Source organism: Solenopsis invicta, chromosome 6, assembly GCF_016802725.1.
Source record: "Solenopsis invicta isolate M01_SB chromosome 6, UNIL_Sinv_3.0, whole genome shotgun sequence".
In the NCBI taxonomy this organism is placed as follows: Eukaryota; Metazoa; Arthropoda; class Insecta; order Hymenoptera; family Formicidae; genus Solenopsis; species Solenopsis invicta.
This window is the reverse complement of record NC_052669.1, coordinates 1,379,840-1,407,480: the sequence shown is the minus strand read 5'-3', so window position 1 is coordinate 1,407,480 and position 27,641 is coordinate 1,379,840. Positions and strand designations below refer to the sequence as shown.

General features: G+C 28.4%; 3 protein-coding genes across 7 annotated transcripts; all 3 read right to left on the bottom strand.

Annotated features, from left to right (window-relative positions):
- Nucleotides 1-761: 761 nt before the first annotated feature.
- On the bottom strand, nt 762-1,754 carry LOC105205282. Its single transcript, XM_039450675.1, has 2 exons — nt 1,474-1,754; nt 762-1,087 (listed from the first exon to the last, which is right to left on the bottom strand). Exons 1-2 carry the CDS (start codon nt 1,694-1,696, stop codon nt 837-839), a joined length of 474 nt encoding a protein of 157 aa, XP_039306609.1. The 5' UTR covers nt 1,697-1,754; the 3' UTR covers nt 762-836.
- A 1,532-nt stretch (nt 1,755-3,286) lies between these two features.
- On the bottom strand, nt 3,287-8,748 carry LOC105205233 (histone-lysine N-methyltransferase SMYD3). The gene is made up of 7 exons (XM_026130671.2): nt 8,653-8,748; nt 7,671-8,065; nt 6,433-6,683; nt 6,042-6,346; nt 5,569-5,848; nt 5,260-5,440; nt 3,287-5,036 (listed from the first exon to the last, which is right to left on the bottom strand). The coding sequence occupies exons 2-7, from the start codon at nt 7,778-7,780 to the stop codon at nt 4,832-4,834; spliced, it is 1,332 nt and encodes a 443-aa protein (XP_025986456.1). The 5' UTR covers nt 7,781-8,065; nt 8,653-8,748; the 3' UTR covers nt 3,287-4,831.
- A 2,499-nt stretch (nt 8,749-11,247) lies between these two features.
- On the bottom strand, nt 11,248-27,432 carry LOC105205231 (NADPH oxidase 5). 5 transcript variants are annotated; one of them, XM_011174535.3, is made up of 20 exons: nt 27,259-27,432; nt 26,157-26,505; nt 20,640-20,734; nt 20,410-20,521; nt 19,841-19,938; nt 19,617-19,737; nt 19,241-19,391; nt 18,467-18,677; nt 18,036-18,262; nt 17,595-17,783; nt 17,157-17,350; nt 16,709-17,030; nt 16,453-16,597; nt 15,645-15,820; nt 14,419-14,569; nt 13,633-13,844; nt 13,200-13,381; nt 12,910-13,119; nt 12,423-12,626; nt 11,429-11,626 (listed from the first exon to the last, which is right to left on the bottom strand). In XM_011174535.3, exons 2-20 carry the CDS (start codon nt 26,298-26,300, stop codon nt 11,429-11,431), a joined length of 3,342 nt encoding a protein of 1,113 aa, XP_011172837.1. In that variant the 5' UTR covers nt 26,301-26,505; nt 27,259-27,432. The 5 variants fall into 5 exon arrangements, with proteins under 5 accessions (XP_011172840.1, XP_039306624.1, XP_011172837.1 ...); XM_011174534.3 differs by having other exon boundaries at nt 26,157-26,483; XM_011174536.3 differs by having other exon boundaries at nt 26,157-26,483; nt 27,297-27,430.
- Nucleotides 27,433-27,641: the final 209 nt, after the last annotated feature.

Genomic DNA, 27,641 nt, shown 5'->3' with positions numbered 1-27,641 from the left:
AAATGATTTAAAATTAAAAATAATATTATAATTTAAAATTAAAAATAATATTATTAAAAAAGAGAAATTTATATGCACTTGCGGATAAGCCGTGCACAAGATATAGCAAAAAATGTTATTTTGCTAACTATTAATTATTAATATAATAGTTGACTTAAAACATGAAAGATATAAATGATATTTTCTAATAATAAATAAGTAAATATTTGAATAAAAAGTTATTAACAGTTTAATACTAAAATAAAAAATTAATACATGAAAGTAAACTATTTTTAGAAAATAAGATCTCTAGTACATCAAAATTGTACATAATCTGTTACAATAAAAATTTTAATTAGTTTTTTATATGACACACATACACTTACTGTCATTAATTTTGTTTATTTTATTTTTCTTTAAACTTTTTTGTTCCAAAATATATCATATATCGTGCCAGTTATTGTCATGAAACAAAGGCCTAAACCTATGCTGTAAATAGAATGTATATTTATTCTTCGTACTCTTGTCTCGGTTAGAAATAAAAATTAATTATAATATTATTATTGTGTTCGTATTGTGTATGTGTTTGTTATTTTCTTCCAAAGACGTACCAGATAAAAAGTAATTCACCACCGGATAACTTGTCATCATAGTTTAGATTTTTAACCCGAATCAAATGGATGTTTGCGTAATGAAGATCGTATATTACGCTAATTCTATCATGTAATATTCTTTCCAAAATAAAACTTAGATTGTTTGTAGAGCACGATGCTGGCAGACAGAGACCTAGCGTTATCACATCCTGAGATAAAACATGACAAAGAATTTATATTTATCCTTTTAATCAGATAATTTTATTAATTTACCTCTGTAAAAAAATTTAAGCGATATTGAAGAGTACTATTGTGTCTAAAATGAGCAACAAAGTAATTTATTTTGAAAGGTGGAACTTCTCTTTGCGGATTATGATACCGCTTGTTATTTAATATTTCCCGTAATGACATCAAAGGACTTCTATTCATCGTATCGAGACACTGACTACGACTGCCTAGCCAATAATTATTTCCATAAAGAAAACCTGGTTTAAATCCGCCACTGGAATCTAAAACTACAAATAAAAATTAGCATGAATTATATACTATTATATTTACTCAAAACAAATAAATAGTTTTTACTCATTATTAATTAATTTTTTAATATTTTTATTAAAAATGTGAATTTATATTAAAAATGTAAAAAATTTCAAAGATAACACTGAGATTACTGCAATATTTTTATAATATAAGCTAAGATTTTTATAACGGATATTTTTATAGTATAAGCTAAAATTAATGCTTAATAATGTATTTTGTCCCTCTATATAAAATTTCGAGTTACTTTATCGTGTCTTTTTCGAGAAAATTATTATAAAATATGCCTGTCCAAATTACTGTTGTTCACTATTTAATTAGAGGAATTAATATCGAAATAATTATGATTAAGAATGTTACTTACTTTTAAAACTCCATAATATCCGTTGATCAATAGCGTCTCGGAAGTTTTGCAATTCTTTTCCGCATGTCGTTGAATTGAGAAGTTCGGCTTTCGAAGCAATGACATAAGCAGGCAATGTTTGAATATAAACATCATTAAATTCCCGAGTATGTACAGAAACACAAAATAATGCAACTAAGTTTGTACAAATATACCAAGTAAACTGATGTTGTTGATACAACATTATACACAGATCTTTTGCCTGTAGCAATCTTTCTTATTTCTTTGTTACTAAAATCTGGAAATACCTATAATAAAATCGATTTTGAAAAAAACGAAGTTATTATTATCTAATATAAAGCAGAATAAATAGATTATTGAAGTAAACGTGAACATCGTATTAATGAAAGCTAATAAATGAATGTTTATTAAATTCACATTTCACAAAAAATGCTCTTAGTAAACAAAAATGTAAATAAATAATTTTACTATAACACTTTTTAAAAATAACTTTAGGTTTGACTAACATACGCTGATTTACTTTTTATTCTATATTGAATCGTTACGTAAACTTCCTCTGTGCTTTTATTTCCGTACGAAATAGAGAGAATTTGAAATAATTAGATAATAATTGCTGTAATTTTCTAATACGACATTTAGGCTCATTGTACGTGCAGCTTATCGATACGATTAGACCTCAACATTGCGTACCCGAGTAGCGTTTTTACAAAAATTACTTTTCCTTGTTTATAATTAACAATTTTAATGCTACATTGTCGTGAGTATCCCCAATTTCATTTTTGATTGTTTCAATAGTTTTCCAAAAATTGTGACGTAGCCAAATTTAGAAGCGGATTTGTATTCAGCAGGCAAAAATACATTGAAAAAGAATATTTATATTCGTATTGAAAATGATATTGGATAACCAGCAAACATCAAGTTACATGTAATACAAATGTTAGTTGTAATTTTCTACTCAACAACGTAATTGTTATATAAAACACTTGTCATATAACAGTTACATTGGTGAGTGGATAAATTATTTGGAGATAAACTATCGGAAAGCAGCTGATATTGAAAGCTAATAAAGACCATTATAAAAAATATTTTGAGTATTTTGATAGAAAAAATTTTACGGAAAACTAAGAAAATAACTACGAAAAACTAACAATTTAAAAAAAAAATTACAAAAAACTACATAGATTGGTACAAAATTTTAGAAATTCTTAGTTCTTTCCTTAAATGTTCGTAAAATACGGAAGTAATAATTTTTGGAAAAAGTTCGAGTTTTAACGCTGAATTACACATAACTATGAATCATCATGAAGTACTATGCCGGATAAAATTCTTGGATATTCGTAAAATGTAGTGGACACATGTACGATAGTTCACGAATTACGCGTAACTACGAAATATCACAAAATACTATGACGCTTGAATTTGTTGAAATATTTTTACGAATAATTACGAGTTTCAATGCTAAACTACGCGGAGCTACAAAATATCACATAGTACTACGCCGATTGAAATTCTTAGATATTCATAGGAATACATAAAAATATATTAATAAATTTACTAATTGTGTATCACTAGATAGCTGTTGATATTTGTTTTGACTTTTTCGTCGACAGTGAATCGCTTACGCTCAGTAGTAGATTGAAGTTTTAACTGAAGGTTCACCTAAGCAGCCGGTAATTTACACATGAGGAAGGCAAGACGCGGAAGTATTTATAACAAGTTATCTATTTATACGTAATTATTAAACATTTTTATGCAGTTCTAGAAATATCCAAGAATATTAACATATTATGTGATAAAATAATGAAATAATATATAAAAGATAACATATTTATTATTTATTAATTTGGTCAAATAAACTTTTATATACGTTTTATACAAATTTTATACATGTTTTATAGATGTTTTAACGCCGAATTATGTGTAAGTATGAATTATGACGAAGTACTACGCCCGCGCCGGTACTTTAGCCGAGCCTAGGCGTCAACTGACATCCATTCGATGCAACAAATGGACTTATTTTCATTTATTTTTTAAAATTTATAATATAGACATACTATTACATACTCTAATACTACATAATGCTTCGCTATATTGCACATTAACACCGCCAATGTCCATCTGTCATAAATCGCGCTCTGGAGCAAAAACACTAAATATTTCATCGCAACGCACAATATTTCTTGAGCAAATATCCCAATGACTACAAATAATATACAGATTATGGAGAATAATAACGAGATACTTATCAGGAGTAACGATATATTTTGCAAATAAATGAATATGCAGTGCCACAATACAAACTTCTGTCTATAAAATACGCATGAAATGTCTGATCAGTTTGAGACATCATATTCTATTGCGTATTTAAATTACAACGTAGAATGGCAGCCTTCTATCTACTACACTGTTTAAAAAAATCAGAGTTGCACGAAATAACCACTGCATAAAACACTCTATTCTATCCTACGTATAAAATATTTTAAAAAATGACGTTATAATATCACAGTCATTCCATGCATTAGCCAGAAGATGTCACGTATAAAATATTTCTATTTTTTTAGAAAAACTACGGTCAATTGGTTTAAAAATTTTATATAATATTAATTTTATTTTAAATAATATTGTTATTGTTTTAAATAATATTGTTTTAAATAATATTGTATTTAAAAAAAAACTGAAGCATTTTGACTTTTTGATTAAGAATTATAGTTTCTATTTATAAAATTGCAATGTATTAAACTGCACACAATTCATTAGTAACTAATTTTGGATAATTTAGAAATTTATTTTTGAAAAATTTTAATCAAAATTGTAATTTGTAACTATGATTTTCAAATAACAAAAAAGAATAATATGTGAACGGAAGATTACAGTAATAATACTTTGCAATAATAAAAAAGGATACAAATTAATTTTATTAAATTATTACAGAACACTCGATATATTTCTTTTTAACTTTGACAACTGTTTGAATTTTGCACGAGATGGCTAGAATGATAAAAGACATTGATTAAGATATGTTAAAAATTAGAAAAATAAAATAAATTGTTGTAGAAACATTATTTTGATTTCATAAAATAACGTGTATTGAATTAGAAATTTTGTATCTAAAGAGATTAAAAGATTATTCGTGAGTACAAATTAAAATAATAACAAACGTTAAAGAACAATTATATTATACATACTTTTTTAAAGTTGGTAAGACCCGCTCCAAATAAAATAAAAGAAAAGCATTTTATTTTTGCAGATCTTTGATTTAAACAGTTTCAACTGTAACGTGCACATTATCTAATATTTTCTATTGTATTTTTAACACTTTTATTACAATGTCTCATAAGCAATATTTTGATGACGAAAATTATGACAGCATAGAAGCATCAAAACGCAATGGTTCTAATATTTCTTTCACTAAAAAGTGCTTATTACCGTGCGTTATCTTTAACACTGTATACGCTTTGTTTAATGTTTTGAAAGCTTCTTTCGGTTTTCCTAAGTGCAATAGTGCAATTCCTAACGTAAGATACAGTGTTCCTATTGGAGGGTACACTTTCCCATAGTAGAATCTGAAAAAACGAGCAATAATATTTTTAATTGAAGTTAATAATTTTATAGGTTTTTTTAATTAGAAAAAATTCCTATTCGACAGTTATTTCACACTAATTATTCTAAGCTAATAACAGTTACATATGTAATAATAAATAAAATATAAAAAATAAGACTAATTAAATTGGAAAAATAATTTTCTGAATTGTCCCGTTATCTGTAGAGAATAATAATTTTACTCACAAATATCCTGCCTCGAGTTTCTTGCCATAAAACTCTACGTCTTTCCAACACTTCAAATTCCATGCTGCACAATGAATTTTTCTGAGAGTACAGATAAGATGTACATTAAATTTATGCATTACATTTTTCTGTTTTTCCAGAATCTCTTTAATCCAAGAGAACGTATCCAAATCGTTAAAAACTATTAACATTTTAAGGAAATATCATAGAATCTTATTATATAAAATACATGCATTGTTACAAAAATTGATACATTAAGACAAAAAAAAATTAATTTTCTTAATATAAATATGAATATGAAAAGGATACAAAGAATAGATATTATATGTTCGAAATGATAGTCAGTAAGGTCCACAACTTCCTGAAACGTCTCCTTAAATTTTACAGATATTCTTGTATTGCACTTCTCGCATTTGTCAGCATCGATCGAACACGGAGAATCACAAGATGAATTTGGACAGGCGGCTGCTTCGGTCAGTGATTCTTCTTTTTCACATCTTTCGCAATCACACCAGAAATGATACAAACTGTACAGTTCTTCGCGTCTGTCCTTTTTAGATTTAATTAAGTCGACGTATGATATTTTTATCTGTACAAAATAAAATTATGAAATGTAAGGCATTTCCTAAGTAAAACTATCACTTTTAATGATCAAGAGTCAGTAGAATTCATTGCACTGCATTTTTAAGAATAGTAATAAAATAGTTAAAGATAATAAAAACTTTTTAAATCATAAGAGCTGTTTTTTGATTATTAAAAATTGCCTCTTTGTCAATACTAGCCTGTGACCAATCCAAACAAGGAAGATCCGTTAATGTTCGGATAATAATAGTGGTTCCTTCAAAAGTGGCGACTGCATTGGGTTTGCAACTGTGACCCACTACGGATGCTCCCAAATAAATGCCAAATCCAATAACGTTCAGCCACTCATCCTGTATGTTGAGACGATTAGTACTCATCTTGCCATAAATACTTATTAATTCTGCAATACTAGGCATGAGTGTTTCATCGAGAAACTCTGCTAAAAATCTGTATAATTTAATGAAAGGTTCCATATGCTTCGCGTCCGCTCTCATGTCCGAATAATCTGTAGATCAAATAAACAAGTTATATATGTAGTTGTGATTTTTTTCTTAACGTCTTTTTTTTAGAAATGTATAAAAGTGTATTTACGAGACATTAGATCCGTAAATTTTCTGTAGTTTTCCTTTGTGTAATAGTCCATTTCGTCGGCCCCACCTTGTTTGAGCTTGATAATTATACGTGCCACGAGTCGGACGGAATCTGGCAATATTACTGGTAATATTTTCTTCAGACATACACATTCTCTCTTGTGTATTCGCCACGATTGTTTCTGACAATTACGGTTGCAGTAATATACATATTGACAACTCGAACATTTTAACAATTTCACTAATTGCTCACTGTAAAGATAAATCACACAATGGCATTTACGAGGTAAATTTAAATTTTTTTAAAAGTAATATAAAATGATACTATTTATTGTTTTTATAACACTGTATTTTGAAGATTACTCTGCTTATGAATGGACTTTTGATATTACTCATCCTAGATACTCAAAATTAGTGCTTGACGTAAGATTTTTTACTAATTTTAGATTTTAGTAGCACAGCCAAACAAGCAAAAATTTATAATAAAGAAACTATTATTTTGATTTTGACATTTTGTTCAAAAAAATATTTCAAAAAATGACAAACATTAGATGTACATTTCAATTTCACAAAGATTATCATACTTATTTTCTCAGTCCTATGAAAGCAACAATGATTACTGTAAAGTTGTTTTTAAAGAACATAAATTAGGATAACTTAAATAATGCCTATTTTATATTTTTCTAATAAAATTTAAATGTCAAATAGAGAAATGTTATCTATAAAATAGACACTTCTATATTCTTTTTATAAAAAATTTTTGAAGTTGATTGTTTTAGCTTATTAAAATGAATATGTTTATTATAGCGGTATACAGGGTGTTTGAATGGTTGTATACACGTTTTACCATAAGAGTGCGCATTATATTCCATGTAATTTATATGGAGTGAAGTCAGTAAGTCATCTCTTATGGTAAAATGTGGATACAACCATTATCAAACACCTTGTATAGTATATGCTAAAACTAAATGTATGTATATATGTGAAAATAATATAATGCATGATAAAAAAATTAATCCAATTAAAAATATATAAAACAATGTAATTAAAATTGAAAAATGTTAACAATGTCATAGGGGATCTGTATTCAAATAATATTTACATGAACTTTATATATATTTTTTTAGTTCTTTAAATTGTAAAATTGCGAAAAATTTGTTTTAATAATTATAAAATAGTGTAATAGGAAATCATTAAAGGCTAAATTCTTCAAAATTTTGTTTGTTTGCAGTTACATACCTCTTGAAGCAATTGTCACATCGTGTGGTTCTATACTTTGATCTAAGAACAAAGACAAATGGTCTACCGGTCAAGATCGTTGTTCCTTTTTTTACTACGTTACCGTTCATTTTATAAGCACAAGTAAAAAATTTATGAAACACTCTTTTTATTAGAAAAAGTGTTTTATTCTTTTTATACACGAAGCTCTAAAGCTTAATAGAATCTAGCTTTAAGTTGTATTTGCTAGACAAATTCTTTTTTCTTTTTTTAATGATACTTCTTACTAAAGATTCCAATGTCCGATTGCTTAACAGACACTTTTTATTATTAGGGAGGACTCTTCGCTGAATTCTTGAATTGCTGCGATCATTCAGGTATGCAAAAGTCCTCGATCAATATGGTCAAATTCCGATCTGAAAGTAGTCGTCTTTTTTTTTTGGTCTCTTCCCTGATGAAAGTGTTGGAAAGATTCGGATACAGATTTCGCACAAAAATGAATTCAAATGGATAGAAAAAAAAAGATAAAAAAAAAAGATTGAAAAAAATATAATTAGAAAGTTTTTTTGGATTGTTACCGGATTGTTCATTCCGATTAAAATTCGAGATTAAGGATTAAAAACCTTCTCAGGACGATCCCTTGATTCGTTTAGATTGGACTCACGGATTGAGAAGAATTGAAAAGATTATTAGGATAAGTTTTGGATTCATTTGAATTGGACTCCTGGATTAAAAAAGATTAAATAACTGTTTCGGATTCATTCAAATAGAACTTGGAATTGATGCACGGATTGAAAAAGGTTACAAATTTGATTCGGTTTAGAACAGGCACAAATTTCGGAACTGTTTGTAAAAGTTTGTAAAAGTTTGTAAAAGTTTGTATTAAAATTTTATCCGAAACTTTTATTAGAGTAATATTCAATCAAAAATCTGATCAGTTTTCTTCCACGTGAGTAACATTATAAATACAGAGACAAGAGCATCTTCACACAAAAGAAATTACCTTGAAAAACAAAAACGCTTTTGCAGCACTAAAATGATTGATTGCATCAGTAACTCTTTCTTAAGAGAACACATCCAAACGCGTTCGCGGACTCAATGAAACTAACAAAGGTTAACGAAACAGCCAATGATATCAGAAAAAAAAGAGTAGCACCGTTAAAAAATTGGTAGAGGGGATACACACACTTAAGATAAGCCATTCAGAGCGACGCTGATCGCCCCTCTTCAATTGTTTACAAAAGCTGCAGTCAAAGTTTTACTATAAATAATTTAAAGCGTTTGATTAATCAATCAGAATAAAGAATTTTACGAATTGATCAATCAAAAGATGCTTTAAAGCATCATCTTGACCGTACCCAAAACCACTATGAGTGCGTTCTGACGCTCACAACGATCTTGAAATTATTTCATCATTATTTTATTGACTAATAAGAGATAAATAATGCTCGCGAACCTTGCAAACGTAAAATGGACACACTTTGTAGACGGCTCGATAAACTTTATATTTTACACACTTTTCTAGATAATAAAAACCTGTGTTTAACGTAGGATATTTTCTGGTCATCTTTTATGCGTGCGTATCCTCCACCTAATTTTCAACGGGACCATGTCTCAGACGTTAGCCATGGTTTGTCCTAAGCAAAATTTTTGAAAAAGTTGCATAAAAATAGTATTTTTCCGTATATTCGATTTTAACTTCTACAAATAAATTTGAAGAATACGCTGTCAATGCTATCGCGTCATTCTATCTTTGTTGTTTATAAAATGTGATATCATGGATAGAATGACGCGATTACTCGGAACGCATTTCACTTGTGCTATAATTGTTTAAACATATGTCACAGTCTTTACTGTTGATTACCCAGGTAAAATGTTATCGTTATTTGTCGTCCTTTTAATGTCATAGTGATGATAAATAACGTTAACTTGCTTCTGAGAATGTTGTTTTGATTTTGAGTTACATTATGTTATTCGTATTATACTTTTTGCAATTACTGGTTAAAATCGTATTCGTTAAGAAAACGGATGTTATTTTTTTTTTCTACTACGAAAAGAAGATTGCGAAAAACCCCGGCATTCTTCGTAATTTTAAATTTTTAACATGTTTCTTGTATTTTTTAAACAGATTGTTTGTGATGTAACAATTTATAATTTTAATTAACTCAAAATAGTAGAAGACATTTTTTAATGAAAGTTATTTTTAAATATCAAAATAAAAATGCAATTTAAATTTGCAGATCTTTAAATTGTCTCCATACAGTAATGTATACATTTTAATATTCTCAAGATTTTTTTTATGTCGTTCCAAAAGTAATAATTTCACATTCAATATTTTTTTTGTATTAAAGTATGTTTTAAAAAATTCAATGTCTTAAGATGAGGAATTAAAAACTGAGAATTATTATAAGCAATAATCAAGATTAAAAGAGTATTATCTTTCTTGCAGCAATGTTAGCAAAGCTCACAACAGCTTTGAACGTGTCGTTCACAGAAAATCAATCGTCGATAAATCCTGCGTGATAACAACAAAGAACTGATAAGTGTTTCAATTAATTGATTATCATATCAGTAATTGCAATGATATTTAATCAATTAATTGAATAGTAATTATCAGTTGCCAATGTAGTAATCAGGTTATTGTAACGCTTTATCAGTTCTTTTTTTTAAGGGAAAACTGTGAATCATTATAATAATCTCCAAATCTGTTCCTCATTTTTAAGATCTTACATTGTTCGCTGGATTTTATTTTTTATTTATTTTATCTCAAACGTAAATATAAAACAATTTAACACTGATATGTTAAATGATTTAACACTGATGTTCTAATTTGCCAATGAATTCATGAATACAATATTATAAGTATGTACGATACGTAATAATTTAAAGAAATATCTGTTTACAAATTTACAAGAGTTTTAAAAATAGTTTATTACTAAAAATTACAAAAATCAAAAATCGGTATACAACACTTCATCTAAAGAACGTTGTAAAAACGTACTTAAAACATCATATTGATATCTTTCAAAGTTACTCACAAATATCCTCACAAAAGTTCTTTGCAACAAATCTTTGCATCTTTCAAACACCCTAGATTGAATTCAGCGGTATTAATTATTTCGAGAGTACGGATATGTTGTATATTAAAATTTATGCATTACACCTTTCTACTTCTCTAAACACATCTTATAAATATTACTCAAATAGTCAAAATTATTTTTATCGTTAGGACTCGCAGAGGGAAAAACTTCAAAAAACTGAAATTTAAATTTAAAAATTATGAATTTAAAAGAGAATTTTATTGGAACTCAGGAAAATTTATTTAAATTTACTTTTAAATTTAAATTTTATATATATATATATATATATAAATCTATTAAATCTAATATTTCTTTTAAATGTTATGTACATTTCTTTCTAACAAACTTACTTTATCATTTTTTTTCTAATTTTTGTTAATACAAAATGTCGACAACCTATTAGCAATAAATATGGCATACATATTTATGTACATTGCTATGATTTGTAAGTTTTTCATAAAAAATCAATGACAATGAAAGACATTGCTCTAAATTGGCGTCGTGTTTAATCACACTGATTGTGAGAAAAATGATTTTATTATATCAAGAAGACGTATTATTACATACACTTCTATTATAATTCGTGAGATTAATAAGAAAATGTATTCACGATAAATTATTAACTACTATGTTAATATTTTTTTACATACAATATGATTTTCAACACAATAATTATTATATTTGTTTCTTTCTAAAATATCAGAAGGATTCTTTTCTAAAGCAAAATCCGAATTGATCGCATTTATATCGAAGAATCCTGGCCAGTTGTGGTGATCCACAAAAGAAAATCGTAATTTTTCCTTTCTTCTTATCCTGGAGTTGCTTGAATATCTTATCCCAATTGGGACGACCAGCATTCGTTCTGGTTTTCAAACCTGTGATGAGGTCTCGTTTTTCCTGATTAATGACAAGTAACAACAACAAATAACATTAATACGCTAAACTTATCATTTATTTAAATTCTATTAGAAATTTTATTAAATTTGAAAACTAATATTAAGTCATTAAGTATATATGAAATGCCCAATTTTTTTAAGTACTATGTTTAAGAGTTGATATCTATCTGACATTTTACTTTAATTTTTACTTAGTTTTTGAGGGTTTTTTTATTGTGAAGATCCATCATCACTCTTTTAAACACAGGCTTTGATTTGTACAAAATTATCTTTTGAATTGTCTTTTTCAGAACAATTTTTGTGAAACCATGGATAAGTAAAGAATTCGTAAAATGATGAGAGAAGTTTCGATTAAGTCAAGATTGATGAATAGAAACAGGCTAATCTTATTGCAGGACAACACTTGATCATATGTCGCACAAACCGTGCTGCTCAAATTCCAGGAGCCAGACTAGAATTCCTCCGTCACCCACATTATTCACCAGATTTTGCACCAATTGATTACCTCATCTTTCAGGCATTGGATTATTTTTTGCAAGGAAAAATATTTAATTCTCAACAAGCTGTGGAAAACGCCTTTCACGATTTCATTGCAGCTCTGCTGGTTTCTTCACAATTGGCATAAACAAGCTACCGTTAAAACTATGTCGATGGTTTATGCGCATACTTTGATTAAATGTATTGCTTCTTGTTTGAGATATAATGAATCAAAATCGGACATTTTATACATATTGACCTAATAAAATAATTGAAGATACTTAAATAATTACATATGATTATGCAGATTTATTTCTGACCTTTTCGTGCAAAAGTTCTAGTGCTAATTGCAAGCCAACTGCCTTCATGTCGTTCTTTTGCAATGCGCTTGTGATGTACATATGCATCTCTAGGAAGTGTTCCATGGTGGTGCCCAACTCAGCCTGTTCTATCTCGAGCTGAGACAATAAGTTTACGAACCACTCAAACGAATTTTGATTCCGGTTAATCCAAAAGAAGTCCACCTATGAAATGACTTTTATTAAATAACCTTCGTTAAATCTAAATGTGTCACAACATTGAATATTTCTGTGATGTATTTAATATTTTATATTACAAAAATTTTTTAAATTGAAAATTTTATTTTGCGTATATTAATATGATACGCATTGATATTTTCTGTTATTACGAACTTCACAATATTATTAGCAACTTTATTGAGCATTAGTAACTTAAAGAAACCTTATTCCAAAGTAATAAAATCAGTAAGTGAAAAACAGATTCATGAGAAAATGTAAATATATTTACCTTCCGTAAATTCATTATAGTATGCGGAATTTCACTAGACCAAGAGAAAGAACATTTTGGACAGGTGTGTCTCGCTTTCCAATAACGATGCATAATTGATTGTAATATAGAAGCAAAAGGTGTAACTCCGATTCCTGTGGCGATCAGAACAGCATGCTGCGCTCGAAAAATGTGACTTGACGGTGCCCCATAAGGACCGTCTAAAAAGATCTGTGATGACGACACATTATTCACGCGAAATAATTTAAAGGATCTGAAGAAAAAATAATGAAAATTATTAAAAGACCTACCTCTAATGGTTTTCCTTCAGGATAATTTATAGTTGTTTGAGAAGATCCACTGATTTTCACATCTAAACTATCCACACTATCCATTGCTTCACTAAACCCTTGTTTCAATCTTCCTTCCTCCGCCGCAATTTGTATTGATATCGGCGTAACTGGTATTATTTCATTTCCCTCCGCATTTGATACTTTAAACATACGTATGATAAGTAAAAGTATTTTGTAAAATAATTTTACATTTTTTAATAATCACTTTTTATATAATTTATAAATGCAACTGGTAGTTTAAATAATATTTTACAGATATAATTATTACAATTATAATATTATTATATAATTATTATATAATGTTGTAATTATTCTACTAATTTGCAAAGAGTCTTTTCTCTTTTATGAAATACTTTCTATGCAATAAATTCTTATCTTTTACCCAACTTACCAACGTTTGACGATTCGTTAATTTCGTAATCTCGATCGCCCATTTCGAAATTGGGTGTTTTAAAAGCGATAATAGTTGGTTTCGTCCGCATATATCGGAAACTCTGAGCCAACGATTTGTTCTGCGGACTCAAGTAAGCTAAGCCCAATGACTTAAATCGCGCACATTCATCAAAATTCCTTTCAGATTCAGATCTCATGTAATCTCGAAGTCTAAAAGAATACCACTTATTATACGTATATATAAATATAAAATATTAGGTGTATGCAAAGGTTTTAGTCCTTTTTTTTTCGTTTTTATGCAGTCGCCTTTAAACTGTTGCTTGGTCAATTACCATCAATTAAAATCCATTTTTAAAACAACAAAATCCATTTACGCATACTGAGAACACAATATTTTCCCTCACAACAAAGCAAATAAATTTATATGCTTTAGCAGTTTTTACTTTTGCTGGAATTCATATTGAATGTAGCGTCAAATATAAAACTTTTCATCATTCATTGTATCAAATGTTATTTTTAACATTATATGCATCTTCGAATCATAATAAATGGCCTTTCAGAAAGTTTAATACCAGCCTTACAAGAACACAAAACAGTAGAAAAGTATTTTAATTTGAAATAATTACATTAGAGGGTTGAAAAAAAAGATTAAAACTTTTGTATACATATAAAGATTTTTATAATTGTTAATAATATTATATTATTGATAAAATATTTGGGGAGTTAATTATCAGATAAAATACGTAAGCAAAAATGCGATATTATGTAATATCAATTTGCTTACACATTGAGCCGTTCCCTTTTCTTGTTTCTGATTTGCATATCGGGCATCGAGTATGATTTTGAAAGAGGCATTTTGCTAATGAATAATTGGTGCAGTTTACTATCTCGTCTCGCAGACACATCTATCAATTCCTTATTTGTTTCTGGCGTATCTATTAGACAAATTTTTGTACAATATAAATATTTTATAACTTTGAAAATGTTCTTGTTATATAAATTTATTACAGTAATAATAACGTAATTATATGATTAATGTAAGTTTGAGTCTATTACTTTTTTGTTTTTAATACAAATTATATAGAATAAAGTCGCCTTTTACGGGAAAGGTTCCTAATATGAAGTTTTTGTTACATTAATAAACGCATGTGATTGGTCATCATCATAAACTTATTATTCTTGGGGTGAAATCTTTATAGTAGAAAATTCATTATTAGATTATGCGTGCAGTCGTTAAAAAACAAATTTTTTTTAATTGGATGTTATCAAGATTTATTGAGATAAGTCTTTAAATCTTGTTTATTATAAAATAAACAAATATTTGGTGATCAATTTTGCATGCAGTGATAGAATAAAGTCGTATTAATAGAAAAATACGGATGTGATGATTTGCTTAATTGTAAATATTAGATTTGATGATCGTATAATCGCAAAAGCGCGGAACTCAGAATATGAGACACTCAAAAATCCCCATTTATTATTGCATATTCTGACTTCGAGAACTTTCCAAAATGCTATAAGTTTTTCATTGAGGACTTTCGAATTATGTAGCTTGAAAATTATTACTCTGAGCATTAACACTAAAACTTTAAAATATTTCAAATAGAATAAATTTTGGAGAAAAATGGCTGCGTACAAAAGTTTTTGAGCATTAAAAAAATATTTGATTGGTCAACTAGATTTTGAGTTTTAAGCCTAATTTGAATCTAATAAGGTTTAAGCCGATAAGACCCATTTTATATAAAAAAAAAACCATTTGTATCTCATATTAGAAACCTTCTTTTTGAATTTGCAAAATCGGCAATTTTGATAAAAAAATTTCTTATACAGCAAAGACTAACTATTATCGATTGCTAACTTTTGGCAATGAAACTTAAATATATTTACTATAATTTGAATATAAAAATAGGAGTTATATATAATGGTATAAATTAAATAAAGTATAAACCTCTAAAAAAAGGTATCTCATAATAGACAATTTTACTCTAATACTTTTTAAATAAGTCTTACGTTCTGTAGTAGTTCTTAAATGTGCAGACTCATTATTAATTGTTGCATACGAAGATGACACGACATTCGATAAATCAGATACGAATGTGGGGTTGTCCAGAGTGTGAGTATGAGGTATGGATTCCAATAAAGATTTCCGCTTCATGAAAAATGATGACTTTTTGGCACTGAAGAAACTGCACAATGAGATATATATTAAAAATTAACACGAAATTAATTTAATTTTACAATTTAAAAGCACTTTCAATTTTGTTGAAAATGCATTACTGTCAAAAATTTTCACTTTCAATCAAGATTTCTTAAAAATTATAATATTTGATAAAGTTGTAACTTAAAATAATCTTTTATATTCTGTATCGGGACAATTAGTTTTGTAAGACTGTCTATATAAGATTATCTGATTTATTTTACACTATTCCGTAATTCCAATTTATTATTTTTTATACACGTTTTCAAATTTAAGTAAAAACATAGAAAGATAGGAATAAAGTAGAACCGACGCCCTGTTGTCATTTATTTAAATACATCTTTTAATCTATTTTTATTAATATAACATCTAATTTTACTTTTGCACTTTTAATTAAGCTTATCTAAAAGATTAATATTATTTACTGAATTTCTAGCATAAAATAATATTCAATATTCTTTTATATGTTTGGACATCAGTTTTATGGCTGTACATGATGTGCGAATTAGAACGCCATAATTTATTTGTTACAAACTGTTAAACGAATTGAATTTTGCGCACAATGTAAAATTATTTTGTGTATGGACTTTGCATAAATTTTTAATTAAAATACAATCTTACGGTTTCTTTTGGGGCGTGCAGGTAGTGTCGCAGTTTTCGGCAGGCAAAATATCGGGACAATGAAGTTTTATTTGCTCTTTCTCAAAGTACGAATATACAGTGTTGGTCCACTCACCAACAGCACGAATGTGCAGCCATATATAGTCTGTACAAAAATTATACATTAACTTTGATACAAAATAATAAATAATATATTCATGCAATTTCAACACAAAAAAAGCAATAGCAATCAAAATGCAAGAATTTAATAACTTGCCTGCTTGTTCGGGAGCACTGCTAATGGTAAAAGGATGCCATTCGTATTTTGCTATCACTGGAATTTTAACGAACACATAATCGCCGGGACGAAAATGAAAATTGGGTGGTCTCTTGATGACCAGGTGAGTCACCTTCGAAGGCAGAAGTAAACCGGAACTTATATATGTCTTTCCCTGTTGAGAACGTAACCACACGAGCCGACGAATCCTTTCTACTAAATATATGACGCCTGGGCCAACAAACCATTTCCAGTAGTTAGGGCCATGGAAGATCATCAGAATCCAGAATGGTATGTATAACAGATGGGACCAATAAAATATCTTGTAACAAAGAATTATTTTAATTAAAAGAACGATGAAAGTATTGCTCTTAAACATTTTGGATCGTAAAGCTTATAAGAAAAATTAAAAAGCAACTAGATGTAACAACACGAAATATGTCTGTACCTCGAAACTACCTCCACGGCGTACAAACGGCATTGAACAGACAATCATAATGACGAGTATTATAAGCAGAACTACCCCAGTCGGATATGCACTGCCTGCCACCAGACCGAATTGTCCGGGTCGACTTGTTAACAGCCATTCAAACATGGTGTAGTTTTTGCTATTTATCTCGTTGTCTTTTATTACTACCGTACCTACAAATATATAATTAAACGTCATTAATTGTAATTTTAATTTAATCTTACATTTAAATAAAATAATAGTAACTTAATATATAATAAAGTATTAAATCAAACGTTAAGATAATAAAAATTATTTAATACAGCCTTTGCTAAGGTTTTAGCGAAAAGTTTTCTATATTTTAAATTACACTGTAAAGTGATATAACAGTTAGTATAAGATCATATTATTAATAAAATTAAAAGCTACTAAATATACCACGGTAAATAAGATGCATCAGAGTGTGTACAATGCTGAAGATTCCGATCAAAATCCCCATCATTTTATGAAGATATATATGATGATCTAGAGGTAGTACGAAATTAAAGCTATGCGTTCGCAAAAATGTAATGCACTGGCGTAACATCAAGACCAGGATGAACGAGCAGTCAAAATTCAGACATTGCCCTAAAATATATTTTCAAAATAATTTTAATTTTTACATTTATGTTTACATATTAATTAAAATTAAAATTTAATGAGATTTAATGTTAATCAACGTTTGTTAAAAATTAATTCCAAAGTTTTAATTCCAAAGTTAATTTACAAACTTTTTATTATAAATAAAATTAAAAATTATTACAACATGTTCACACAGTAAATTTAAATGCTAGTAAATAAAACTAGTTGTGCTTATTATTATTATTATATTTTCCTTACCGCATGCACGCGCGAGCATTATATAGGCACTTTCATTTCGATATTCATAGAGACGGGTGACAAAGAGAGCTACGTTGATAAATATGAATATCGAAATAAAAACAATAAAGACATAATTATTCTTTACGTATGGCTTGGTGAGTTGGTATGGACGAAGAGACAAAAAAGTCTTCGTAATGGATTTTTGTTTGATCTTCGGCTGCGGTGGTACCAACCATCGATCTATGCTGCAATTATTATATTCTTATTCTTTACATTTACTATTTGCTTTTAGAATTTGTTTAAAATTATAGAATTAAATTTAATAATTGAACATTAAAAAGTCAAGAATTCCAGTAGTAGTATTAACTGAATAATTTACTATTCTAATTCTTTGAATTTCATAACTCTGTACTTATAAACTTTTTACTTCATATAATTTTTTGACTCACCTGATCGAAAGATTTTCTAGCAGACCTTCGTGCTTCTCTAATTGCCTTTTTAGAGCTTCAAAAGTGATCGTTCCTCTGTTGTCTTGATCAGCATCCTCAAAGAGTGCAACTGTTAGTTCTTTAATCTGTTCGTCGCTGAACTTCATTTCATTTTCTTCCATACAAGCTCTCATTACATGTTCCAGCTCGCGAAGTTGTATTAATCCATCACCTTTCATCATTTGAAAAAATTACTCAAGTAATTAAGGTGATTACATTCAGATAAAAATTTCTTAAAAGGTTTTGAAGATATCTTAGTTTTTCACAAATATGCTTTAATTTTTCAAAATTTTTTGAATAGATAAATGTATATACATATAGTTAATATATACATATATGCATATGAATATATGTATTCCTACTATCATTTTAATAAATTGATCATATTAATATCACATGAACATTATTTTGAAGAAAAAAATCTAGAATTTTTTGTTTTTTTTCCGACTTAAAAAAAGTGACTTTTTTAAAACTATAAATGATTAAAAAAGTTGTTTCTATAAATCAGTTAAAAGTCAAGGAATGTTAAAGAAAATTATTTATTTAAATAACAAAAAAATTTTATTTAAAAAAATAAATTTTTTTTTTATACTTTTGATGATTTATGCTTAAACTTTATTTTTTAAACTTTATTTATATAATTTACTATCATCCTTATTATTATATTTCTTAATTTTGAGAGAAATACAAATTTTTACACAAATATTTAAATGAGTAATAAAACGTGAATATTACCATCGATATCATAAACTTTGAAGAGAAACCTAATCTTATCATTCGGAGATTTTCCAGCGAATTGATGCATGGCGTCTAAAAATTCTGGGAGCGATATTGTGCCGGAGTTGTCTTTGTCGAATATTTGAAATACTCTCTCAGTAAAAAATGGCTAAATTGTAACAAAAATATCACAATTGATTTATTTTTTGATAAATAAAGTTGCTAGATCTATTTTTTTTAACTCAAAATTCAATAAATTTGTTTGCACACTTAGAACAAGAAATAGCAATAACATTGAGAAAAAATATAAAATTATGAATTTTATATTAGAAATACAAGCAATCGGAATTTTGCATTTGAAGGATGAAGAATACTTAATATGTCTCCTGCCTACGTTCTTCGAAGTGACGATTGTTTTGAATTCTTCGCGGCATATTTCCGCCTTGTTTCCAACAGTTTGCTTAAATATCTTTTCCAACCACTCGAGGTTGCCTTTATCAAAGCCAGCACGTGGTCTAACACAAAATTTTAGTCAGTAAATAATAACGTAAAACTAATAATAGTAAAAAATTTAATAACAACAAAAGAAATAATAAGCTTTTACAATAAGCATGTTACCTGGTATTACTCACGCAAGATATCATATCCATAATTTGGGCAGATGTTACGTATCCCGCGTTTTCATAATCAATTAACCGGAACAATTTTTCAACAATCTACAATATAAAAAACATTAATTTTAAAAACAAAACCTTATGCAAGACTTAAAGAAAATAAAATTCAATAATTTAAATGAAGAAGCTGAAAAGCCATACGTTGGAACTTATTGCATGTTCACATATTATTCATAATGTATTAAGTGAAAAAAATGCTGTTGTCAACCTGACATATATCAAAAAAACATTGAATGAAAAAATACATAGTTCTACTTTACAGATGCACATTAAGCGACTCTACTAATGACACGTAATAGAAATGATTAAACTTGCACGTACACTTTGTTTTAAATCTTAGCCTGTTTATTAATAACTAGCGCTATATTGAAGATGATCCAATGAGAGGAATTATTATGAATACATTATGTAAATATGCAATAAGATATAGACTACAATTCCCTTATTTAAGTTATTAATTTTAATTTTTTTGCTCATCTAATCTTTTATAGATGTAAAAATAATATGATTTACCCCTTTAGTATAAAATATTTGTTGAAAATTGGAGAGATTTACTGGGTGCTCCCCACACAGCACGTATGTAACGCTTTCAATCTGATCAATAAAATCATTTTGCTTCTCGTTTCTGATAAAGAAATAAGAAATAACATTTAATGAAACAAACATAAGCATTATTCAAGTATCATTAGAAGATTACATCGTATGCGTATACATGGTTGTTTATATAATGGGAATGTTCTTACGTCAGTCTCCCCTTGAGGAATTCAAGCCATTCATCTTGTCTCAGTAATCCGTCGGAATCTTGATCGAACAGTGTAAATAATTTCCTAAGAAGCATCTGAAAAACGTTGATAAATCATAAAATAGAGAATGCGATTTCTTATTAAAATTTCTCGTTGCGAGAAAGATTAATGGTACGATAAATTTTTAGAAGGATTTAAACTCTTCATTAATTTAATTTTATGTAAAAAAAACTGCAACAAGATATTATTTATTGGAACACGACGATACGCATCTCACTGAGAGAATTGATACTGCAAACTATCCAACGGACTGTACATTTGATATGTAAATCGCTTAAAATTTGACTCTCATTACATGTACGAGTAATCTGGGGCAAAGTTAATATGTGATAATGGAAGTGTATTTATTAAAATTCTAGCCTCAGGTGCGTATGACGGCGTCAACGTTGACATCGATATGACGCGTATCGATCACCATCAGCGTGGATCTCGACGGCCTGCTGTACGCAGGTATATATTTCACTCTCGATCGTTAAGAAATGGGTCAGTGTCATGAGAGATTACTCCGCGTGCTCCCTTGTCACATACGAGATCCAGAACCACGTGTCCCAACCTCGTGAGATTAGTGATATACACACACCGGTAATGCCCGAACCATTTTAGATTTATAACATGTATTTTCACTGAATAAAAAAAAAAATAAAGGACTCAATCTTAAAAAAAACTCATATATTTATATATTAGACACAAGTGAGAGCATGGCATTTGGCTCTATCTATGGATATTTAACACAAAAGATTATTGTGCAAAATTTGTGCATTTACATGCGTGCAATATTGATATAGTAGCAAATAGTGACGTATTAATGTTTCCTAAATCATACATATGTATTGTAAATCGACGTTGTTTAGTCGGTAAAACTCGACTTTAGCATCTCCTTAATGACAGAACAGCTTATTTATTTTTGTGATATAATTTTAAACGGAAATATTTAATTGAATTTAATTTACATTTGTTCAACTCAACATTAAGAAACTTATGTTAAAGCATTAACGTACATCAGAAACAGATATTATTTGTTTCGTATTTCAATTAAATTTAATTAAACAAAATTAATTTTAATTAAACGTTTAATTAATTTTAATTTGAAGTCTCAAATTTATAATTACTTTTTACTGTTTAATTAAATTTAATAAATAAATCCTTGACGTTTTAATAACGTAAAAGGGTATGTAATCGATAATGACAATCGATAACGCTTGGGCGATTTGCGCCGACGGCGATTAAAGGGTTAATGGATAGTTAGTAAACGAGATGTCGGTCCCGGCCGACGCTATGTCCTGCTCTACGATTGGTCTCTGCGATCGATTGATCGGTCCCCAGCGGCCGGGAGGCGCTCGGGGCATCAAGGCCTCGCGCCTGGGGCGATCGGCCACCTTGATCGAAAATCAGAGGCCCTCGATAGAGCCCCTCGTTTACTTCGATCATATCGTCACCGCCGCCTCGGGTCTCCTTTTCCTACGCGGATTCTCGAGAGTGAACTCATTGCCCGCTGATCGCGATTTTCTACAAAGGAGACGATTGTCCGATAAATGGGTACATGGTTCAAGATCGCAAATCTCAGTCGAAAGCATTTCAGTTCCGATAAGGAAATCTCGTCGCAGCTTTCCTTATTTGGCAAAGTATCTTCATAATTGGAAGAGAGATGCCGCGCATGAATGGACTTATCTTCTCATTCTGGAGCAAAATGCTCAGATTTCGCGTAAAGAGATTCTTTTAATCTGAGCTAGCAAAATTGTTCAATTATCGATGTCCTTATGACAAGTCTTTGCAAATTAATGCATTAAATAAGCTTTTATTAGCGATCTTAAATAGGATTGAAACTTTGTGTCTTAATGTAAAAAAAACGATAAGTATATGTCACATTTGTCAAAAAACTTTGCGCAATTTTAAACGATGTAATGACAACGCTTTTGATCGAAGTGTGAAATGATTGACTGGGTGAGTGATTGTAATCTTATAGCCCTGGTGTGTGTGTGTGTGTATGTGTGCAAATACGTGTTTTGTTCTATTTTTTTTATGTTTGTGTGACGGATTAAAAGAAAGGTGTTCTGCAAGAATTCAGAATATATACGCAAAAAATTTCTTCGATAAAATTTTTTTGATGTAAAAGAGAACTTTGCACAAACTATTTCAGAAAATTTAAATATGTTAAATATGTTAAATATGTATAAATTTTGTAAATATGTATAAAACCTTTTGGTTTATTTAATAAAGAAGAAATAATTATTGGAAATGTTTCTATTCTTAATTGTAATAAAAATTATAAATAATTTTTAAGAAGATGGAAATTAATCTATTTGTGAGAAATGTTAAATATTTGTAATAGTATGTATTATAATAATGCGTGTTATTTAAAAATATCTCATATATTTTTACTTTTAAACAAACACATTTTATTTTCTGAAATGTTGATATCTTAAAAATAAACCAATTCTATGATTATTTGAAAGCGATTCACTTTTAGAATCTGCTACGTTAAAAGTATTAATTTTATGATTAAAATTAAAAATAACAATCTTGGTTTTTACTATTTGTTAATACTTATTAAAATTTACAAAATTTTCATATTATACTTGCTTATAGTTTTGCTTTATGAATATGATTATTTTATTTAAGTAAATATTACTTTAGTATCTAAATACAGATACAAGATTCGCGATGAAAAAGGACAATTGAAAAAAACTTGTAAATGCTTTTTAAAAGAACCGTAATTGCTCGACATGCCAATATATTCCTGGGTGACGTAACATCGATGTTTCATGTTTAGTGCCACGCGAGCCTTCTTTTTCATCACGAAAGAAAGCGAGGCAGCAAGCCAATAATTACAATAATTGCAATTCTTCATGGCCGCTTTAAGAAAGTGCCAGATTACGATCACGAGGACGTTCTATCCTTTCGTTATATATATAAAATAGTTTACGATAGGCCGAATTAAATGAATAAGAGAATGTTATATGTAGTTACATATTTATATGAATTAAAAGCAAAACATTTCAACATTACAATTTCCTTTACAGTCACAGTATAAATTTAACAATAATAACAATCAATCAAACGCAAAAATTGTGGGCATATGCTGATGTTCTATCTATAATTAATATCTTATTTCTCCTTCAAGAATTAATTAAGTCTAAAATGATAAAATTCTCATTTGTCAGTATATGCATGTTTAGTCCGTATAATTTAAGATGCGACAATATATTATTCTGGTTTCGTTTTTTAAATGCAAACGTTTTGTTCTTTAAATTCACACATTTCGTTCTTTAAACACGAACTATTTTATACATTTTACTACACATATAATTTGGTATTTTATATTTTTTATACATGTATATGTGTGTGTGTGTGTGTGTGTGTGTGTGTGTGTGTGTGTGTGTGTGTGTGTGTGTGTGTGTGTGTATATAAAATAAGTTACATATACACAAAATGAATAATTTTGCTGCAGCATATAAAATCTTGCAGTATTAAAATTTATTTCTAAATATGTGTCCAAAAATATTGAAATTGAATCAAAATTATCTTGCTGATTTATTTTTAATTCCTCAATAAAGTGTTTTGTAATCCAAAGTATTATCATACTATAACAAAATAGTTTTGATGATATGTTAAAACTATTTTAATACTTAAAAAAAAAATTGTAGCATCTTTTATATACCTTCTACATATCACTGCACCAATCGCTGAACAATCACCAGTAAGTTTTAAAAAAGTATTAAAATAATAAGACTAAAATAATAAATTGCGTATTAATTGTATTTTTTATGATCTAATTTTCATAAAGAATTGATTAAAATATTATTTTTTATTAAAAAATGTAATTATATTAAAATTCTATTAATATGTTTATTGACTAGTTCAATTTTTTATTTGTTTATTGATTGGTGGTCCTATATTGGCCATACATGCAATACATACTTATATATATTTATGCATGTTCCTTCACAGGGTTGCGTCATATTGTCGAGATGTTTGAAGTGACAGTACAGTGGTTCATGATTAGTAAAACCATTGATAAGGAAGCCAAAATGTCTCTGCAGTTATAAATTGCAAAAATTTGTTATTTTTTTACTAAGTATTTTTAAAGATATGGTATGTATATATTCTATGTGTATGTATCTTATATATTATATATTTATACGCGCAAACATATATATACTTGAATATATGTGTGTGTGTATAATTTTCTGGACTTTCAAGAACATTTTCTTAATATACGTGTATGTACCATTGAGCGTAAAAGGGTTAAATCGCTTGACCACATTTTTTTATATTGCTGTTCTGAGTCTTCAGCTTTTCGATTTAATGACTTTTGCATGTAATAATAATCGCTTTCTCATGAGATATGACACTTTTTATCAAGTTCCATGATTTCTTTGAGAGACTTACTTTATACATGAAATGCATATCAGGTTGTTTTGGAACTCTCGAAAAAGTCGTCATAAAATTAATCTGTGTCATAAAACTTTGAATACTTCTCATATTTCATAAATAAAGGCGGCAATCTTGTTTTATTAAAAAAAAGTCGTGATTTTGTCTGACAGTTTTACGTATTCTGTACAAGTATATAATGCAAATTTATTTAGTTGAAAAATTTAAATTAAATATGTTAAATTAAATATAACATGTATATTGCTAGTCTCAAACAATCTATTCAGAATTTAGAAACATTTTTCTATACTCAAAAAGTACAATTTATAAGGCACAACAGTTATAGAAATGTTTATACAATTAACTTTTTTTTAAAACTTTGTAACTTTTCTTGCAAACATACTGCAATTTACTATAAGTATACATAAAGTTTCAAATTAGTATATAAAACTTCATGCTTTCATAATTTGAAATCAATAATTTATGGAACATGGGTTAATGAGTAAGCTACATCGAAATGTTAATTATAAACAATGGTTTAACAAACAAATCAAATTTCAATTTTACTTTTATTGCATTTGAAATTAATTGTTATTTTAAATATTGTTTGTTGTTGAAGATGACCACAATATACGATCGAAAAGTTTGACATTTATATTTGTTTATTAAACCATTGTTTATAACTAGCATTTTAATCTAACTTGCTCATTAGCTTATGTTTCGTAAATCACATAAAGTTTATTAATATTATTTCTCCTATACTTCAACTTCTTTTATAATTATCACTTATTTCTCTTTCTCTTTTGCTACAAAAGTGTTATTTTTGTCTAACATTAATGTTTAAAGAATCACCAAAGTAAAAACGCAAGCTATTTAAGATAAGATAAAGTATTATAATTTAATCAAATTATTAATTACTTTATATAATATATTTTAATTTATCTTAATTTTGCAGAATGAAATGTTACTCTAACAAGAGTAAAAATTTCACTTTTATGGAATAAGAATTGAGCTCGTGCAGTTTTCGAGTGATTTTTGACTCTACGAGATTTAGAAAGTATTTTTATTTTATTTTTTTGGCAATACCTGATCATGGAAGACTCTTCTAAAAGCATCCTTGTTGTAACGCCCGGATCTCTCTTCCTGCAATAATTCCTTGCATTCTTTCAGGATAGTCGTCCTCCTCTTCTCGATCAGACATTCCTTCTCCATACATATACTTTCTTCCATATTATTGAGTCTTCGCGAAAAGTACTGCGAGGAACGGGAGTATCACCGAAGAAACTAAATCACAGTCACTTTGGCAATTCATCACGAGATCAACAAGATTCCTCGCATATCTTCTTGTTCGCTTGTTTTTATTTGAAGCACGAATGGTTCAATGAATAAGTCGCGTAGTACTTGAATGGGAAGCTATGTTTATAAATAATCGTTGCTGTGTTAATTCAGAGGAAATAATGTACATTTATTGTATGTTATTAATACTTATTAGTATTAAGAAATATACAATAATTTATTGATATATAGTTTATTAGTATAGTATTAATAATATACAAAAATTTAGTAAGTATTACAAAACGTTAAAAAATTAATTTATTTTTGTTTGCAATCCAACAAAGAAAGAATGATCAAGAATCTAATGATTTTATATCGAAAGATTATCAACATTTTTGATTATTTATATAAGCAATTCAAACAAGAAAATATAAAATGTTATATTTAGAAAATATTACATTTTCTCATAATTCTTTTATAAAAATAAGTTTTCTTTAAAAAACCTTTTTAATTTTAGGAAATTAAAAGAATGAAAAGAATTTAAATGTTAAAAATTTATCTCATAAATAAAAATAAAAATTACTTCTTTATTTGAAGTTTACAATTTTGGTTTAGTTTCTATTTAATTTACCTTACTTTCACGAATAAAATTCAGACATCTAGCAAAAGAATACAAGTAACATAAATACGAACCGGTGACTACAAAATCGGTTATGTAGTCACTGTCTTTCGGTGACTAGAAAATATAAATTATTGTGACTATTTTTTACGTAAACCTTTCTTGCAAAAAAAATGATAACGTATTCTAATTAAAAAAAGAAAAAAAATAAAAATCCTTTCTTTGTTTCTTTTCTTATGCGTGAATAAATGTTCGACAACAGCTGATAATTAATTCGCGTGTAAACAGTCCTACCTCTCGGTACTTAAGAATAAGTGCCCGGTTCAACGTACGTTCGAAAATACACTTTACCGCCGCGTATCAACAAGTGAGATCGCCGTGTTAACGCGCTTCGACGTTACTGAGAGAAGTCTTGAATGAAAATCATCCTCGTGGCGTTCGCGCGGATGTTGCCGGCAGGCTGGAAATGTTGGTGCCAATACGCGCTCGTATTGGATTACAAGACGACACAGTGAGGGAAAAAGGAAGAAAGACAGAAAGGGAAACAGAGACAGAGATCGGTTTCGTTGGCAATTCAGATCGTGTGGGGATAGAGAAGACAGAAAGACACCTTTCACTTTTTGACAAGTTCTGAGTTCCTCCTCTTTCCCTGTCGAAGCTCTCCTCCTTTTGCTACT

What these genes read in the sequence shown, in the direction of transcription:
- LOC105205282 (XM_039450675.1), bottom strand. Translation starts at nt 1,696, where the DNA reads ATGTTGTATCAACAACATCAGTTTACTTGGTATATTTGTACAAACTTA. An exon ending in GATATTATGGAGTTTTAAAA is followed by an intron (nt 1,088 to 1,473) that starts GTAAGTAACATT and finishes TTTTATTTGTAG; the next exon opens with TTTTAGATTCCAGTGGCGGA.
- LOC105205233 (XM_026130671.2), bottom strand. Translation starts at nt 7,780, where the DNA reads ATGAACGGTAACGTAGTAAAAAAAGGAACAACGATCTTGACCGGTAGA. An exon ending in TGTGACAATTGCTTCAAGAG is followed by an intron (nt 6,684 to 7,670) that starts GTATGTAACTGC and finishes TTATCTTTACAG; the next exon opens with TGAGCAATTAGTGAAATTGT. An exon ending in ACATATAATATCTATTCTTT is followed by an intron (nt 5,441 to 5,568) that starts GTATCCTTTTCA and finishes AAATGTTAATAG; the next exon opens with TTTTTAACGATTTGGATACG.
- LOC105205231 (XM_011174535.3), bottom strand. Translation starts at nt 26,300, where the DNA reads ATGGAAGAAAGTATATGTATGGAGAAGGAATGTCTGATCGAGAAGAGG. An exon ending in TAACGAATCGTCAAACGTTG is followed by an intron (nt 13,382 to 13,632) that starts GTAAGTTGGGTA and finishes GTATGTTTAAAG; the next exon opens with TATCAAATGCGGAGGGAAAT. An exon ending in CTGAAGGAAAACCATTAGAG is followed by an intron (nt 13,120 to 13,199) that starts GTAGGTCTTTTA and finishes TCGTCATCACAG; the next exon opens with ATCTTTTTAGACGGTCCTTA.